At 37.6% G+C, this 18771-nt stretch overlaps 1 protein-coding gene and 1 pseudogene across 1 annotated transcript; both read right to left on the bottom strand.

Annotated features, from left to right (window-relative positions):
- Nucleotides 1–232: 232 nt before the first annotated feature.
- LOC148844376 (adenylosuccinate synthetase 2, chloroplastic-like) lies at nt 233–17465 on the bottom strand. The gene is made up of 4 exons (XM_088959545.1): nt 16836–17465; nt 835–1527; nt 423–734; nt 233–292 (listed from the first exon to the last, which is right to left on the bottom strand). Exons 1-4 carry the CDS (start codon nt 17157–17159, stop codon nt 233–235), a joined length of 1389 nt encoding a protein of 462 aa, XP_088815671.1. The 5' UTR covers nt 17160–17465.
- LOC148844377 (5S ribosomal RNA) lies at nt 10018–10131 on the bottom strand (annotated as a pseudogene).
- Nucleotides 17466–18771: the final 1306 nt, after the last annotated feature.

Here is an 18771-nt window from a genome sequence, read left to right as displayed (position 1 = left end):
ACCAAAGGCTAAGTAGGCAAAGCCTCTAGCCATGTCCCTAGAGAAGTTCCTGATGAGGTTTTCCAAGGCAAGGGGGAGATAAGGGAGGCGGCTAAGGCCAAAGGCAATAAGGAGGTCGATGCTGAGGAGGTGGTACCAGAGTTAAAATGTGTACTCGATCATTCAAGGCCGCAAATATCATATTCCCAACCAGTTTACTATTAGGGTCCCCAAGGTTGGTGAAAAGCCCTGGTCAATCAATAAGGGTAAGATTTGTGTTCATGAGCACTACAGGTAAAACTTCATATTCAACCTGAACAGAAATTGGATACAAACACACTAACAAAGTATTAGGATATCTTGTTCTGAAAGCTTGGGGTGAATCATGTCTAATAAAAGTAATGAAAAGCATATTTTAATTAGAATTAGATAAAAATACTTGCCTTTAATTGCTCAAGAACATGAAGGTCTGCAGGGAACGACTTGATTGGTGTGCCATCAATTTGTTTGTAGGAAACTCCCAGCCTAATTTCTGGAAGATCAGACAGGACGTCAAGCTTAGTGAGATTGAGGGAGGAGAAACCATTGATCAGACAGCAATATTTCAGTGCAACCACATCAAGCCAGCCACAACGTCGAGGACGACCAGTAGTTGTTCCAAACTCCTTCCCTGCAAGCCTAAGGAGGTCTCCACCTTTCCCTAAGATCTCTGTTGGGAAAGGACCTGAACCAACTCTTGTAGTGTAAGCTTTTACCTGCATGTGATTTTTTCCCCAAAACAAAAAATGGTAAATAGTTGTCTGAGACGTTTGCATTTTACAATTTACGAAGAACATAAAAGAAAAGTCCACTCACCACACCAATCAGATCACCAAGGACTTTAGGAGCAATGCCAAGCCCTGTGCATATCCCACCTGCTGATGGACTAGACGAAGTCACAAATGGATAGGTTCCAAAGTCGATATCCAACATGGTCGCTTGACCACCTTCAACCAATATTTTCTTCTTCTTTGAGATGGATTCATTGACAACATGAACGGTATCAGCAATAAAGGGCTCCAACCGCTCGGCAAACCTCTTGTACCATTCAACTTCTTCTCTGAGCACGTCAGGACCATAGTTAAACCCTTTGAATCGTGAAGCAGCATCTGATAATAACAGATCAAGCTTCTGGGGAAAAGTATCCATATGCCTCAGGTCACTTACTCTTATACCATTTCGTATCATCTTGCTTGAGTAACAAGGCCCAATTCCTCTCTTGGTTGTCCCAATGAAGGAATTAGCTAGTTCAGATTCTCTAAGCCCATCAACCACCTGATGGAAGTCAAATAACAAGTGTGCACGATCAGATACCAATATCCTTCCCTTACAAGAGATACCATTAGACTCAAGACCATCAATTTCTTTAAACAAGCCTGGAAGATGCACCACAACTCCATTCCCAATAATACACAAGGTTTCCTCATTCAGGATTCCAGATGGAACAAGGTGAAGAGCAAATTTCTTGCCCTCAGAATTATAAATGGTGTGTCCAGCATTTGCTCCACCCTGACATCAATAAACAAGGTCTTAGACTAAATTATTTAACTTTAAATTGAATAGAACTGATTATCCACCATAACTGAAAGCTTATACACTAGCTTTCTGGTATCAATACAAAACAATTTTATTAGAGAATATATAATTATCAACCCCCAAGCAAAGGGGAAGACCAATAATAGAAAATAAAAAACATCAATAGAGGTGTGGAGAAGGAACTGCTGCTGGTGCAGCTGGAAAGAAATTATTTTTGGTCAAGAGCTTATAAGGACTTTCAAATCAAGCTCATATTGTAATATTATAAACCAGAATTATGATAATTGAATTTTGAGGATAAATAACAGGTTTCCCTTAATTGTCATTTAACACTGTCTAATATAAAAAATGCAGCAGAACTGAATGAGTTTATACCATCTAATAGTTGAGCAGAAAATATTATACTATCTGATTGGAACGTTCTCCAGGAAGTGCTTCGTACTATAAAAGCATTTTTTTCACCTTCCAAATAAATTTAGCTAAAGCAGAAGGCTATAAACCTGGCAGACTATTTTGGCACAATTAACCTCCCATATGTGAAATGTGATGCATCAAGTTGCAGGTCATATTATTGATGTTACGGTTTCACAAACTCATATACCACGCTTCTGTCAACAGACCCAAGATTTAGCCATCATGATAAGATCAGTTACTACACAAACTGCCATTCTTATTTGAAGCCTGGAGCTTGAAAGGCCTACCTTTTGGTCATTTTTATCACTTTAGTGGAAAGATCTACTTATTCCTCTTTACCTTGTGTAATTCAATTTTTTAAAGGAATAGTAATGTATTTCATTCAGAAAAGCACACATGAATACAATATGCCTATGTATACAAGAGAATATACATCAGGACTTGGTAACCATCCACGCTAGTGCTATGCAACTATACCTCCAAGCTATCCCCTAGCAGGTCTAGATGCAATGGCTTTGTAAACCAACCAGGTCAGTAAAGTTGTCACTTGTCAGCCAATTTACTTAAAGAATGGTTGAGAATAGCCTAATAACCTGGACATCTGGTTTGTAGCATTAGACTTAATTATCACCCTGACTACATCATTGACAAATAGTGTTGTCAGCATCCTACATTTTTTTTTATCGATAGTCAGTCTCCTACATTTGATCCTCCACATGAAATAAAATTTATTTTATCAGAAATCTCTGCAAGAAAACTCATCCAGAAAACAAGAATCATGGATGTCAAACATATTACCACTAGCCTAAAGATAGTAAAACAAGAAAACTCATTCATGCATTAGTTGCATGGTGCTATAAGCCCATAACCTGGTAACCCATGTATCTGTTCCAGCAGCCCATATTTATGGGGCACCCAAAAAGATATTAATGTGGGCCACACGGATTCTATCTCTTCTGAAGATATCTAATGTAGGCAAGGTTTTGAAATTTGTAATTATATCAAAAATTGTAGAAAAAGTTGAATTGAATCAAACCATGGATCATATCATAAATGATAAGATATAAAGAAAAGTGATTTTATCCTATTATTAATCCTTATCTACCATATGTGCACTGAAAACATGTATGGAAGATCAGAATCCTATTTTCAATCCTTATCTATCACTCATACATTAGAAACCTAAGATGATATAATCAAGTCTGCCTTAGAAGTCAACTAATCCACATACACTTTAACCTTCATATGATGGAAAGTAAACTCAATATAATTTCTAAAAGGTCTTAAATAACCTAAATAAACATTTTTAGCAAGAAGTCTAAAACAAGAATCTCTTGAAAAAATTTAAAGAAATAACAAAGTAGACATCTAGGTCCTAATTAAATTGATTTGAAACACATTAATCATATAAATTTTGACATCCATGAATCAAATCATGGGATCAACCACTAACTGTAATTCAAATCAAAACACTTGGGTTTCATGACTGTTTTTTTTTTTTTTGAAAAGTAAAAATAAATAAAATAAAAAACAGATTACAATCCAAACAGGGATGTTAAGATAACACCTGATCTCTTCCCTTTTACTCTTTTAAAATGCTTCAAAAACTCTTCTAGCAAACTCTTCACCTCCCAAAAAGAATAGCCATAAACTCTTGCCAATTCTAACCTCCCTGTCCACCAGGCTCTTAATCTCCACTTTATCCCCCTCCTTATAATCAGCTTGTTGAGACAAAGTGAGACTACTCTCACCAGTTTGACCTCCCTCATTATCCCCTGACACTGGTCTAACCTCCAAACCTTCCTTTGTTGGGGTCAACATTATCTCCCCTACTACAACTTGAAGCTTCTCCCCCCTCCTTTCATCACTCTTCTTCCTCGATTCTAAAACGTTTAATCTCTTCCTCTTTGTATACTCTCTTATAAGGACAATTATGAACGTAGTGAGTTCTCTTTTTAATTTACTTTATTGATTTCATTAATGTTTAAACAAGAAAAATATCATTCTTGCAGAAACTTACATAAGAAGTTAGAAAGATTTTTCCTAGTGGATTATTTGATGATAAGGATTTCAAGAAGCTTCTTCCAGTCCAGAGTTACTTGGAACTTTACTTCAAAACTGATATAAAAGGGAGAAGATCAACTGGAGTTTAGTGTTATCTAAGAATCAATTAACCACCAATTAACCAGTTAAATATTCACGATGTGGTGGCTTGGGTAAACTACTCGTAGCTACTACAACTAATCAACCTAGTCAACCATAAAGTAATACTAAAGCTTTACTTGTTTCTGCTTTTCCCTGATTATTTGAAATAGTATTATATATACTTTTATTTTATTATACACATGCTAGTTGCTTTAAGAATTTGTGATCATATATGGTTGGGTGATGCCGTGATGGACTGATGGTATGAAAATTTATTACTAGATAATGCCGCTACTTGCCTTGGCTTCAAGTCCAGGCCATAAAAGTTAAAGGTCATTACCCAATGTTAGTCCCAGCTATTCTAGGGGCTTGGGAGGGGTAGACTGGATATGATCGTAAACATTGGCATTTTTTCACACAAAGTGGCCACTCTCAGACTTCAACTTGCATTCTCACACTTGCCAGCCCAGGATTTTAGTAGTATCACATCATCTTAATGCTTGTAAAGGGTGGCTGTCCAAATATTTTAAATCTTTAAATCTAATCACCAAGTTAAGACATTTAAAGAAGTACATTAAAAAATTTAAATCTAAATGTTTTTTGCCTTTTTTATAATAAAAAATAATTTTATTAAAGGAAAAAAGAGAATACAAAAGAAAGGGGAAAGCACCAGCCACAAGAAAGAGGAGAAAAACCTAAGTAACAACCAACAACAATACTCTTACCAAAACAAGCAACAAAAAACTCCCTCAAACACCAGCCACCAAACACCCAATCCCCCTGAAATCTAAGGTGCCGTTTGGCAAGTCTTTTTACGAAGATCTTCCAACAGCCTAGATAGCCAAAAGATGTAATGAGCTTGTTTTTTTTTTGATGAATGAAGATGTAAAGAGCTTTTTGGATCGTGTTTTTAAAGATCTACACTGTCTGGTAAGTATCCTAGTCTACAATGATCCACAGAGCTGTTAAATGAAAGATTGAAGCTTCCAGATTTTTTGCCACTTTGGGCTTCCATGATCGTTTTAGGGCATAGGTCTTTCTGGCTTTGCCTTTCATTGCCAAACAGAGAAAGACCAAATTTTGAAAAGCCCAAAAGACCACACAAAAAGACTTAACACCTCCTAAATGTCTTTTTATCTTTTCACCCTTTTATCTTTACTTGCATTTGCATGGCACATGCCCTTACACTAGTAGAAATAAGGAAAATTATAAAAGAATAAAGTGGAGGAATTCTACAAGCAGTAGTATACCAATGCATTGTTTCTACAAACAAGGAGGGACACCAATTAATCAAGGAAGAAATGAAGTTGTAAGAAATTATTCAAGAACTCATAATTCAAGAATGGATATGGGCCCTATGACACTGAACAGAATGGAATGGCAGAACAGAATTCATGTAGACCCCGTATATTTTGGACAAGGCTTAGATAATGATGACTCTTCTTTGAAAAACAAAGGCTGTAATTCCACATCCTGGCTTATCTAGCCTTTCTTTTCTACATTTGCTAAACAAATATTGTAAAGTAAATGTTCTGTATCAATCTCTTAATCACTTATATATTTTGATAAATTTTATTTTATTTTATTTTTTTTATTAGCATCACAGAAAATCATTCATTCATTAATATTTTAAAAGAAAAGGATTACAAGAAGTAGTTGTGGGAGACTAGCAAACCCATTACAAAACCAGCCACCAAATACTGTATTACAACTGTGCCCAGTACATATATTGTTTTTGAACCCCTTGCTTAGCTAAGCCATTGCCAAGCTGTTAGCACATTTCTAACCGATCTTATTTGAATGTTCATGTCTTTTGACAACCACTTAAGCGCACGAATTCATTTCTAAGCTGCCAAACCACCCACTCACCTTTTTTCAACCATCCCACTACTATCCTTGAATCACCTTCAATGATCAAACTACCAATTCTCATCTCTTTAGCTTTCTCAACCCCAAAAACTGCTACTAAAAATTCTTCTCTTACCGAATCAACTTGTGCAATTGGGCATGAATACAAGGCACAAATAATACCACCCTCATCTCCAATCACCCCTCCAATTCCTGAGAGGCCCAGATTGCCCAAACTACTTCCATCAAAATTCAGTTTCATTCAACCACCCACTGGGGGGTCACCAAACCTCTAGCATTTTTTCTTTTTTTCCTTTTTTTTTTTTTTTGCTTAATAGAGGAAGAACCAGCTATTGCCCCCCAATGTGCAACTCTTAGAGTTATAATCTCTATCACAGTCTCCTTACTCCTCCCCAAAAAGTCTTGAATTTCTTTCTTCCCACACTGTCCAAATCATTGCTGCCCTTGTACATTTCCATAGGATCTTGCCTTTGCTTTTTGTGCTCCTCAAAACAGAAAGGCTGAACAACCTTTCCCAACTGACAAGAGAGTTCCACCTACAACCAAAAAGATAAAAATTCATTCCCAAATACAGTAAACAAAAGGACAGGAGATTAAGATGAAAGGTAATCTCACTATTCAACTTACATAGGAAGCACCAGTTGGTAGGGGTGTCAATTGGACCAGATTTGGTCCAATCCGATCCAATCTAGTATGAGTCATTTATAAATGGACCAGGTCCAGTCCAATCCGATGAATACTTTGGATCATTTCAGACCAGTCCAATTCAATGTCTTTTTTTTTTGGAAGAGTAATGAAGAAAATTTTATTAAATAGAAAAGATAGATACAATCTTATTGGGTGTCAAGGTGACATCCAACCAACAAAACACTAGGAAAACAAGTTTGCATTACAAGCTGGGATCTCAAGAACACCCCAGAAATTTTCTACTAGATCTACACTGTTAAACTGCTCAAATTTTGGGAGAACCAAAACCCAGCTTGAAACAAGCTTTCCAACTGAAGCCACAACAGCTTCAATGCCTTTTGATTTGTCCTCAAACAGTCTTTTATTTCTTTCCTTCCATAATGCCCAGCACACTGCAAAAGGGACGCAGCTCCAAATAATTTTTGCCTACTTGCTTCCTTTAAATCTTGGCCAAGCCGAGAAGATGTCTGCAGGTGAGGAAGGCTGAAAGACCAGCATGCTGAACAGGAAGGAGTAGAATCTCCAGATGACAGTCGCCGCTTCACAAGAAAAGAATATGTGCCAAACTGATTCCTCATCTTTTCTACACAAATAACAGCAATTTGCCAAGTTGGAGCCTCTTTTCTACCAGCCATGCAAAAGCATCCACTCTTGGTGGAACAGGGCTCCCCATACTCCACCTATTTGATCCACAACTAAATCCTCCTTGACCAGAGATAGATGGAAGGATTTCACCGAAAACCTCCCATCCCCACATTCCTTCCACCACAACCCATCACTAGAGGACAAAGATAACTTTGACTGTTCTAACTTGTCCAGCAATAGAATGCATTCCTCAACCTCTTGATCCAACAAAGACCTTCTGAAATTAGGACACCAAACCAACCGATCACCTCTAGTCTCATATCACTGGGAAATCACCACTTGATGTTCTGCTAGACTGTAAAGTCTTGGACAGAGATCACACAACTTCCCAACCCCATTCCAATCATCCTCCCAAAACCACACCTTAGTCCCATCCCCCGCTATAAAGATCACTAAACCCCTGAACTCCTGGTTGAGTTTCATGATACCTTTCCATACACAAACTCCATAAGGGCTTGACCAATGTTTTAAAACATGGAGGCATGATGCAAGGCGTTCCACTACCTAGAGGCGTGAAGCGTAGTTCAGAACGCAAGAGGCGTAAGCCTCCCAGACACAAGGAGGCATAAACCTCCTTAAGAGGAGAGGGGCTAGGAAGAGGATGAAGAGGAAGGGGGGATCTCATTTTTTCTTTATTTTTAATAGAAATCTTTTACATTAAGAAGAATAAAGATGCATAAATTGCTGTAACAAATTGGATTGCATCGAAAAGGGGGTCGGGGGGTCTAGGGGGATTCACCCCCCAGCCAAAGGGGTAGGGGCAAACCACTTTCTTTCCCCTTATCTTTCCTTCTCTTCCCTTTTTTCTTTGTTTTTTTTTTTTTTTTTTTTTGATCAATAACACCAGCTTCATTAAATTAAAAGAAAAGAGGAAATATGGATACAAAAGGGGAGATAAAATATCTTAGCTCCCCAAAAACAGAAAACAAAGGGAGTGCAAAGAGAAAAGATTAAAAACTTGCCCAAAAAACAGATCCCTATTCACTCCTTGCCATTATCCTCTGTCTTCAACCAACTAACCACCACCTTCGAATCACCTTCCAGGATCAAACGACTGATATTTAATTCCTTTGCTCTTCGAATTCCTTCAAGCGCTGCAAGGATCTCAGCCCTAAGAGAGTCACCTTCTCCAATAGGGCTAGAGAATAAAGCAATAACAATCCCTTCCTCATTCCTGAAGACTCCTCCAATCCCAAAAGGCCCTGGATTCCTTACACTACTGCCATCAAAATTCAGCTTTATAAAGCCCGAGGGGGGAGGGGACCAAAACAGACAAAGAGTCCTCTTGCATCTAGCATTGGAAGCAATCTCTTTCTAGAGGTGGTAGCCAGATTCCCCATCAGCTTTACAAAGAGCGCATCTATTAGGAAGTAGACAATAGTTGGGTCTCTTTCTCTGAAGTAAGTCTAAAGTGTTGATTCTTTCCAGGAAAATTTCCCAAAAAAAAAAAAAAAACAACCCGAGGAGGAATAGGCCTACTCCAAATTTCCTTAACTAGAAAGAACAACCCAAAGGGGATAGGAGGCTGAGTTAAGGTTTCAAAGAATGAAGCACAAGAAAAGGTACCAAAGCTAGAAGGGGTCCAAAATCCGATGTCTTCCGTAGCAGGGTTTAAGAAGACAATCTCAAGAAAGGCTAGCAAAGTTACCAAGCTATACATGTTTGTATCCCTAATTGCCCTACGCAGGCCTAGGTTCCATCCAAAGCCAGAAGTGGAGGCTAAAGGGACCAAGAAAGAAGATATGGGTTCATTTTTCAAGTCTGATAAAGCATACAAGGAAGGAAATTGGTCCTTCAGAGGAGAATCCCCGACCCAAAGTTGTTCCCAGAATTTTATTCGGTTACCAGAGTTCAGACCATACTTGATCCAAGGGGAGAAAACTGGAAGCAATTGTGAATGGATTTCCAAGGAGAAGCAGCTGAAGCCCTTGCCAAGATTCCAGGATCCCAACCATTGTCTTCCAGCCCATGAATGCTAGCCACAATCTTAGTCCACAATTTATCCCTTTCCAATGAAAACCTCCACAACCACTTCCTCAGTAAAGCCATATTCCTTTTCTTGAAATTACCAATCCCAAGACCTCCTAGTTTTTTACACCTAGTGACCACCTCCCAACTCACCCTATGATCCCTCTTCTCCTCTCCAGGCTCCCATAGAAAGTTCTTTATTAAATTTTCCAAAAGATTGGAAACCTTTGAGGGGATCTTAAACACTGACAGGTAGTAGACAGGTAGGTTAGCTAGGGTAGACCTAATGAGAGTGACTCTCCCACCTAAAGAAAGATAATTTCTCTTTCAGGCCGCCAGCCTCTTCTCAAACCTCTCCACTACCGAAGCCCAAAAGCTAACACTCTTAGGATTATCTCCTAAAGGGAGGCCCAAGTATGTCGGGGGCCAATCCGAAATTGCACAACCTAGCTTACCTACAAATTCCCTTAGGTCCCTTTCATTCACATTCACTCTCGCCACACAACTCTTATCAAAGTTCGCCTTGAGGTTAGATATCTACTCAAAGAGTTGTATTATCAACCTTAGATTCCAGATCCAATTGAAGTTCCCTCCTTCACAGAATAGGATAGTATCATCTACAAACTGTAGAAGTGTTAAGGGAACCTCCTCCCTTCCTACTCTCCACCCTCTTATCAAATTCCTCGAATCTGCTCTATGGATCAATCTCCCAAGCAATAAAAGATTAATAAAATTGAGGTGCAACACAAGGACTTCCCAAGAGGTCACCCATCCTAGTACAACTCTCGCCCAAGCATGCTTAACTTCGGAGTTCTGATGGGATCCAGTGCATTAGTGTTGGTAGCACCCCCTTCTCTTCCCTTTTCTTTTTTTTCCTTTTCTCTTTTTTTCTTCTCTTTCTTTTTCTTTCCTTCCCTTTCTTTTCCTTTCCTTTCCTTTCGTTTTTTTCTTTTTTCTTTTTTTTTCTGTCTTTTTATATAAGATGTGCATGAGGCGCATGAGGCATACGCCTCTAGCACACCTCATGAAAAAAGCACATGAGGCATACGCCTTAGAGGTGTCAGTGCCTCTGGCATACACCTCGCCTAGAGGCACGCCTCCATACGCCTTTTAAAACACTAGGCTTGACACCTCTCTTAGCTCCCAACCCAACCTTACCACTCCATATTTCTCCACCACCACCCTTCTCCATAAAGATTCCTTTTCCCTTTCCAGCCTAAACCTCCAAAGCCACTTGCCTAGAAGGGCTTTTTTAAAAAATGTTAACCTTCTGATTCCAACCCCTTCCCCAACTCTTTCAGCCTGCATATTTTATCCCATTTTACTAGATGAATCTTCTTTGTCCCCCCCTTGCCCCTTCCCAAAGGGTTGCAGTATTGCAAGCAACACTGCAATTTCTCTATTTTGACAGCACACTCATAATAAATGTGATTCTGCCACCTAGAGAGAGATATGTTGCCTTCCATTTTGCCAATCTCATCTCCACTCTATCTATGAGGGATCTCCAAAATTTCATAGATGCTGATTTAGCTCCAACTGGAAGACCCAAGTATGTGAAAGGTAGGTTCCCAATCTGACAAACCAATGCTGCTGCAAACCTGACCATGTCTTCTTGGCTTAATTCCCCTATTCCAATTATAAGGCTCTTTTCCAAGTTCACTTTCATTCCTGACAGAAACTCAAAGTTACCTAAAATAGCTCTTTAAGTTCAGCACCTGCTCCACACCTGCATCAAGAAAAGATAAGTGTATCATCTGCATATTGTAAATGGGAAATACATAGAACTTCACTCCCCACCCAGAAACCTCTAAACCAGCCCTGCTGAACCCCTTTCAATAACAGAAAGTTCAGCACCTCCATAACCAGCACAAACAAGAGCAGGGAAATTGGATCCCCTTGTCTCAACCCCCTAGAAGCTTGGAAGAATTCCGAGGACACTACATTCAGTAGCACTGAGAATGAAACGGTTGATATGCACCCAAACATCCAACCCCTCCATTTTTCCCCAAAACCCATCAGATTCTGAATTCCTTCCAAAACCCCCACTCCACGTGGTCATAGGCCTTCTCTATATGAAGCTTGCACACTAAACCAGGCCTCCCACTCCATCCAGTATTTGCCTTCCCTCGACGAATGCTATCTGTGAATCTCCCACCACTTCAATTCAATGTCTGGACCATCCAATCTGTTCAAATTGGTTTTAATTTAGATTGATTCCAACCCAAACCTGGCCAATTGATACCTGTATTCTTAATGCACCAAATATTGATCCAATCCGGCTCAGTCCAATATAAATCTATTGCAAATGGACCAGGTCCAATTCAATATATCTTATTGGACCATCCAATCCGTCCAATTTGATTTTAATTTGGACGGGGTCCAACCCAAAATCAGTCCATTGACTCCCTTACCAATAAGAGGACAAGGACCTAATTAGTTTTTTCCTTTGTAGCAGATCACAAGTATTAATGCATCCATGGAATACTTTCTAGTAAAAATCACTAACCCTTGGGGGAATGGGACAACACCAAACTTCTTTTACAGGAAAGGAAGGGGAAGAGGAAGTGGCAACAAGGGACTTAAAAAAACATTTACAAGAAAACAACCCATCAAGATTAAGGGGCCAGACTTAGCTCTCTCCCCCAATCATTAAAGACTACAGAATCCAAAATGCTCATTAAGTTTGAAACTAAGGGGATTTTTTACTCTCTAAGATTCCCTGTGAAGCCCAAGTTCTAATTCAGCCCTGAAGGTGAAGGATGAGATTGAATAAATTCAGAAACGGATCTTTCTTTATGATGGGAAAGAACAAACAATGAAGGAAAAGCCTCTTTTAAAGGGGACTCACCTACCCAGACATCTCCTCAAAACCTTATTGGCTTATCTTATGACCTGAAGCCAAATCATACCTCACATGATTAAGGAATAGGGGAAGGATATCATGTATAGCTTTCCATGGTGCAATAAGAGTAGCTCTGTGCAAACAACCAGCATCCCATCCATTTCTTAACAGCCCATGAATATTAGACACAATTTTATGCCACAACCTCTCATCTTTCACAAGAAACCACCAAAGCCACTTACTCAAGATAGCCAAGTTTTTCATACGCATTACCAATTCCCAAACGCCCTTCTTCCTTCTTTTCAATCACCTTCTCCCATCTCACCAAATGATCATTCTTCCCTTCCCTCGGCTCCCAAAGAAAGTCCCTCATAAGCTTTTCAATTCTTTTCACAACTGCTTGAGGCATCCTTAAAACTGGCATGAAATAGGCTGGCAGGTTAGCTAAAGTGGTCAACTAGTTACATATTTGCATAGCATAGCATCAATACTTAAGATTTAGAACATATCTTCTTTGTGGTCAACTAGTTAGTTAGCTCCTAGGTACCATGTGACTAGGGAGGCCAAAACAACTATCATTGCCCTGCCACGTTAGTAACACCACTGGAGATCATAAACGCTATAACTGAAATTAAAATTTAAATTAATTTGGATGGAAATTTTTGTTATTTTAGATTATTGGTTATCATAAGTATTATACTTCTTGAATTTCTTGAAGCTCTACTAATTCTCTAGAACCCTTTGTTGTGACTGAACTTCCTTGCACATAAAGTTCAAGGTCCAGCATTTCTTATAAGCCAAAAGAACCACTGATTAAGAGCTATTGACCTCCTCCCCGCCCCCCCAAAACATATCCCTTCTGCAGCCCCCATAATTTTCTTTTCTAACATACCTAATTTCCTCCCTTGCATTAGGGGTGAGCAAAAGGAACCAAAAAGCCGAACCAACCAAAACTGAACCAAAAAATCGGTTGACCAAACCGGTTGGTTTGGTTTCGGTTCAATATGTTAAAAAAACCAAAGGTACCGGATCAGTTTCGGATTTCGGTTAACCAAAATAGAAAACCTACGGTTAGCTGAACTGACCAGTATACATATATTTATATTTTATATTTTCTATACATTATAAATTAATAAATATGCATTTATAATATATAATATATTATTTGTTAATTAAAATTTAATATTATATATTTCTAGTATTTTATTATATATTTATATATTTTTCTATACTAAATATTGTAAATAATGAAAAACCAAAAAACCGACAGTTAACCAAATCAGTCAACCAGTTAATTGATTGGCTTCGGTTCGGTTTTGGTTACCGGTTTTCCAAAAACCGGTAACCCTGGTTCCGTTTCAAAAATTAGCCCACAGTTCGGTTAACCAAATCATGAGCACCCCCACCTTGCATAATTGCATCTATAAATCCTTCCGCTCAATTTAGCTTTACCTTTTAATAACCTATTAGTGTTTTTTCTGAAGACCTGAGGTGTTACACTTGCCCATAGCATGAGGCATAAGCGTCACATGTAAATTTTTCAGTAAATAAATAAGTAAAATAAAATATCACTTATTTATTTTACAAGTTGAAGGATCAGAAAAAGAACTTATAAAAGGCACCTAAGAGTAGCTCCAATAGGTAATAAAAAAACGGGTAAGATTGAGATGGACTGGTCATGTGCAAAGATGGCCATCTAACAGCACCAATAAGAAAGTGATCTTTCACAAATTGAATGGGCTAGAAGAAATAGGGTCAGACCAATAAAGACATGGGTTGAAGTAGTAAGTAATGATGTAAGGGCTAAAAATTTAATAATGGATATGGCACTGAACAAAACAGAATGGCATAACAGGATTTGTGTACCTGACCCTATATGGTAGAGATAAGGCTTAGATGGCGGTAACGATTTATTTAATTTACAACCTCATAAGAAGTTAAGGGCACTAACATCACTCTTATTGTAATAAGTTTTATTCTTTATCATTTACGTAAGTGACGGCTGTTATTAATTGTAATTTTCTTTTTATTATAATCATAATAAAAGAGGATGGCAGTCACGTTTTGTTCGACCTCTTTGCTCTTCATCCCTAGTTTTCTTCTCTTTTCTCTTCTCTTCTTCTCTCCTATACTAGCTAAGTTATGAACTATTTTACTTTATTTCCTCGTTGTTTAATACTGTTTTTCACACTTGCAACTTTTCATATATGTATTTTTCTATTTTCCAAAATGTTGTATAGGTTCACCATTACTTAATTCATATATGAATAACATAAAGCATGTCTATCATTCCATTTAGATTTTTAACTTTAACTAACACTTTTCCTTCTCCAAAAGCAAAAGTGAAAATTTGGTAATGCCAATGTTTTAGAAGTGTAATGCGCAAAAAAAAAAAGTGCAAGGAGATTTTGCACTCGAGATGCAAGGCAAGGTATGTAAATTTTTGAAGAAAGGTGCAAAATTAATATAATATATATATATATATATTAAAAAATGCCAACCTAAATTTTGAAAGAATATAAATGTTTTAAAAAGCCTATTGACTCAAACTAAAATACATAAGCATAACACATAAAACACATTCCAAGTACAAATGTAGGAATAAAATCAAACAAAGCATATAAACATATAAAACATATTTAAGCACTTGATAATTCAAGCATGTCAAACTTGTTTTTTCAAATGATAACCAAGAATTTTATTAATTAAAGATGACTGTAAATCAGTATGAATTAGCAGATAGAGATAAAACCTCTTATTTCTCCACTTTCATTTCTTACGATTGTGCCCAAAACATTTGGTCTCCCTAACCCCTTGTTTAGCCAAAGAATGACTACATTATTAGCTGTCCTTTTTACCTATTGGAGTCTTTCTTCCACATCTGTCAACTACCTGAATTTCTTTATCCCATTCCTGTACTCCCACAACTTTGCCTGCCAATCTTGTAACAATATAATCATCAATTTGGAATCCCCTTCAATTATTGGCTTTGTTATACCCATACTCTTCCAGCCCTTCACACTCCTTCCATCAAAGCCATGACTTCAGCCTGTAATATGAAACTTTCAATATCTCTGTTTTTCCCAATTGCATTACTTCAAGTAAATGTGATGTTAAACATTTTGCATTATTAATTCTATGAGCCACCTTAATACCAAGACCCTTGAGGTAAACCCAAACAAGTCCAATGCAGGGTTTTTAAATTCTTAATCCGTATATAAAAAGATTAGTGTTATATTTTTAATTGTAGTTCTTATCTTTTGAAAAATATCTTGTATTAAGAAGCACAATAAGAATACCATCAAAGGCCTAGCCACTATGCATTAAAAAGTGCAAAACTGAGCCAAGGAGCACACCTGGACTGAGGCACAAGGTGCATCAGGTGCACGCCTAGGTGCACCAAGCGCGTGCACCAAGCGCAAGCCTTTTCAAAGAGGCTGTGTTTGGGCCTAAGTGAGCACACCTTTTAAACCACTAAGCAATCCAATGGGCTAAACAAGTATCCTAGGTAGTCCATTCTCAAAATCATTATGGGCCCATATGATTCTGTTTGGGTCATAGCATGCTAAGGCTTTGTCTAAAATTAAGAAGGAACAGTTGAGACAATGAAAACTACAAGAAGAAGAACAATAACAAATATGTATTTTCGTTTTTATACCTCCCCCCTTCCCCAACGTTTTGCCCAACAATATTAGTGTTTTTTTCTGTTGCCAAAAGAAGAATGGCTCCATGGTACACAGAAACGTCCCTCTCTCAGGATTCTATTTCTTTTCCTTCTTAATAAATGGGGATTAGGCAAGTGACGCATAGGAATATTCTTTGACCCATGTTTAGAAACATGCTTCCCATGACTTTAATCCCCAGCTCCAACAGTGTCCTTTGACCTTGAGGCATTTTGGTGATGTCTCACCTCAAGACTTACACCTCATATGCATCTGAAAAACACTACACCCTATAACCCAATTGTAGATTACCCATTCGGCCATCTTCAACCTGCCTTCATGCTATTACCTCCTAACACCCATAACCCAAAATTCATCTTTTATTTACTTCAGTGTCACAAAATCCTGAAATTCCTCTGATTTAATTATCCCAAATCCCTTAACCATGCATTCTTTTCTCTGCCTTTTTTTTCTGGATAAGGTAAAGCATTAGATGTATTAACATCACAAATGTAAAAGCATCTAAAAGATTAGCATATATTGACAAGCAGCTATACACCAGGATTTCTGGTCAAAAGATGGTGGATCTACTCTACTAAACACCTAATAATTTCTGAAATTGTAATTATTGTCATTTAGTATTCTGAACCTCCAGTTTCGACTTTATATGAGAACTACCTATCTCTTAGTTCAGGATCCGACCAGACCCAACAACATTCAATACAACTTATATCCTCAAGACATTCAATTATTCTGGATACCTCCATCATAAAAAAATACTTAAAAGACTAGATTGGATTCTTAACTCACTTATCCCCCAAAAAAATTAAAAAATAAAAAATATAAAATTACCGAGCCCACACATAAAGGATTCATATAGAAATCAAAAGGAACCTCAATACAATTTACGAAAAAAAGGCCCTTTTTTTTCAATAACAACAAAGAAATGCCCATTATATTAAAACTATCAAAAGTCGAAACTGGATATTCAGAATGCTATATGACAAAAATTACACCTTTGAGGACTTTTAACAGATGAGTATTTATACCTGACAGCGAGCGACGATGTCAAAATGCCCGGCCAAGATATCGACGAGTTTCCCTTTGCCTTCGTCACCCCACTGACAACCCAGCACACCGGAAACCTGACTCAGCGACCCAACCCGGTCCAGAACGCCTCCAGTCTGCTCAGCCACACCCAGAGGGGAGGAAGAAGCTACAGCCTTTGCAGAGCACTGTATTAGCTTCCGGGAGGTCCCAGAGGCGCAAGGGAGAAGCAGAACCGATCTCTCGCCTCTGTTCCTTCCGCCATTAAAGTTTCTTTGAGGCGCTGAAATAGGGCTTGAATCGAGCCTCAGAGCCGAGAGGTTCATAGCGTGAGGCTTTGGTCCTTGTCGCTCAGACAAAAAACTATCAAAATCGAAGAAACAAAAAACGTAAACGGAGGGCGAGTGCGGGTTTGTAAAGGACGAGAACAAGACCAAAATAATATCTTGGTGGCGACGTGGGGTTTGAGGATAATACTTCGTCAGAAATGCTTTTCACACTGGCGACTCGCGAGTGGGCAATAGGAGGGTGATGGGGCCTGTTTGCGACGAACAGTGGTGGCCACGAGTCAATTTTTTTACGAGTTATTCGAGCTCGGTTCGTGAAAAGTTCAGTTTGACTCGATTTCAACTGATTTTTAAATCGAATTCGAGCTTAATTTATAGACTTGTTTATTAATCGAGTTAAACTTGAATAATAAAAATATTATAATTCTTAATTTTTAAATATCAAATAAGAAATATTTTTATAAAACATTTTTTTTCAAATCAAACTCTAGTTGAATCGAGTTCGAGTTTACGAGTTTTTGATATTCTAGCTCAAACCAAGTTTGAGCATTGTACTACCTTGGCAAGCCGAGCTCGAGCCTCATACTATTCAGCTCGGCTCGACTTGGCTCAAATTCACCCCTACTTGGGAGGAGGCCCGAGCACATAAGTTGTCTAAAATCTAAATATTAACTTTTTTGTGTTAAGTCTAAAATATTAACTCAAGTCAATGTAGATGTGGTTTGGCAAGTTTTTTTAAGGATTATCTTCCCATAGCTTAAATGGCCAAAAGATGTAATGAATTTTTGGGATCTTTTAAAGATCATTTGATAAATATTATATTCCACCATAATCTACAAAATTGTCAAATGAAAGTTCTTAGGTGCAGAAAGATATGAAAGTTCCTAGGTGCAGAAAGATATGAAGTTTTGAGATTTTTTGGCCATTTTGGATTTACATGAGCTTTTTAGGGCATATGTCTTTTTGGCATTTTGTCTTTCATTACCATATAGAGAAAGACCAAATGTTGGTTTTCTAAGCTTTGAAAAGCCCAAAAGACCATACAAAAAAGACTTTCCAAATGCCTCTAGTTGCATTCTAAATAGGGATTTAATCAAGCTAAGCCAAGCCAAACTTTGGCGTGTTTTAACTCAACATGACTAAAATATTAGTAGATTTGAGATCGAGCTCGAGTTTGATTAAACTATTTTTTTTTGTTTTGAGCTCGATTCAATTAAATATTTGATGAGCTCAAGTTTGGCTTGGAATCTCAAAAAATGAATGTATTTTTTTATTTTATATATGATATATTTTTATAATATAGTATATTCTAGATTATATATAAATATAAGAATATATTTTACATAGAAATATTTTGATAATATATTATACAACATTCTCTCTCTCCAAATATATTTTTATATATAAATATAAGAATATATTTTACATAGAAATATTTTTATATATGATATGTTTTTATAATATAATATATTCTAGATTATATATAAATATAAGAATATATTTTACATAGAAATATTTTGATAATATATTATACAACATTCTCTCTCTCCAACCAAAAAAGAATGGCTTTATCCCTTTGGGAAGGTTTTTACTAGGAATGCAACTTGGGTGGGCCCAACCTGGACCCAGGTTGACCATAGCATGCAATTTT

The sequence above is a fragment of the Nelumbo lutea genome, chromosome 8 (genome assembly GCF_056320005.1).
Source record: "Nelumbo lutea isolate HS-2025 chromosome 8, American lotus-T2T, whole genome shotgun sequence".
Taxonomy (NCBI): domain Eukaryota; kingdom Viridiplantae; phylum Streptophyta; class Magnoliopsida; order Proteales; family Nelumbonaceae; genus Nelumbo; species Nelumbo lutea.
This window is presented reverse-complemented; position numbering and strand designations above follow the sequence as displayed.

Bases quoted from the DNA above. Each gene is read 5' to 3' on its own strand.
- LOC148844376 (XM_088959545.1), bottom strand. From the start codon at position 17,159: ATGAACCTCTCGGCTCTGAGGCTCGATTCAAGCCCTATTTCAGCGCCT. The intron at 735-834 runs GTGAGTGGACTT...AATCACATGCAG, and splicing joins TTGGTGATCTGATTGGTGTG to GTAAAAGCTTACACTACAAG. The intron at 293-422 runs GCAAGTATTTTT...ATTTCTGTTCAG, and splicing joins ATGTTCTTGAGCAATTAAAG to GTTGAATATGAAGTTTTACC.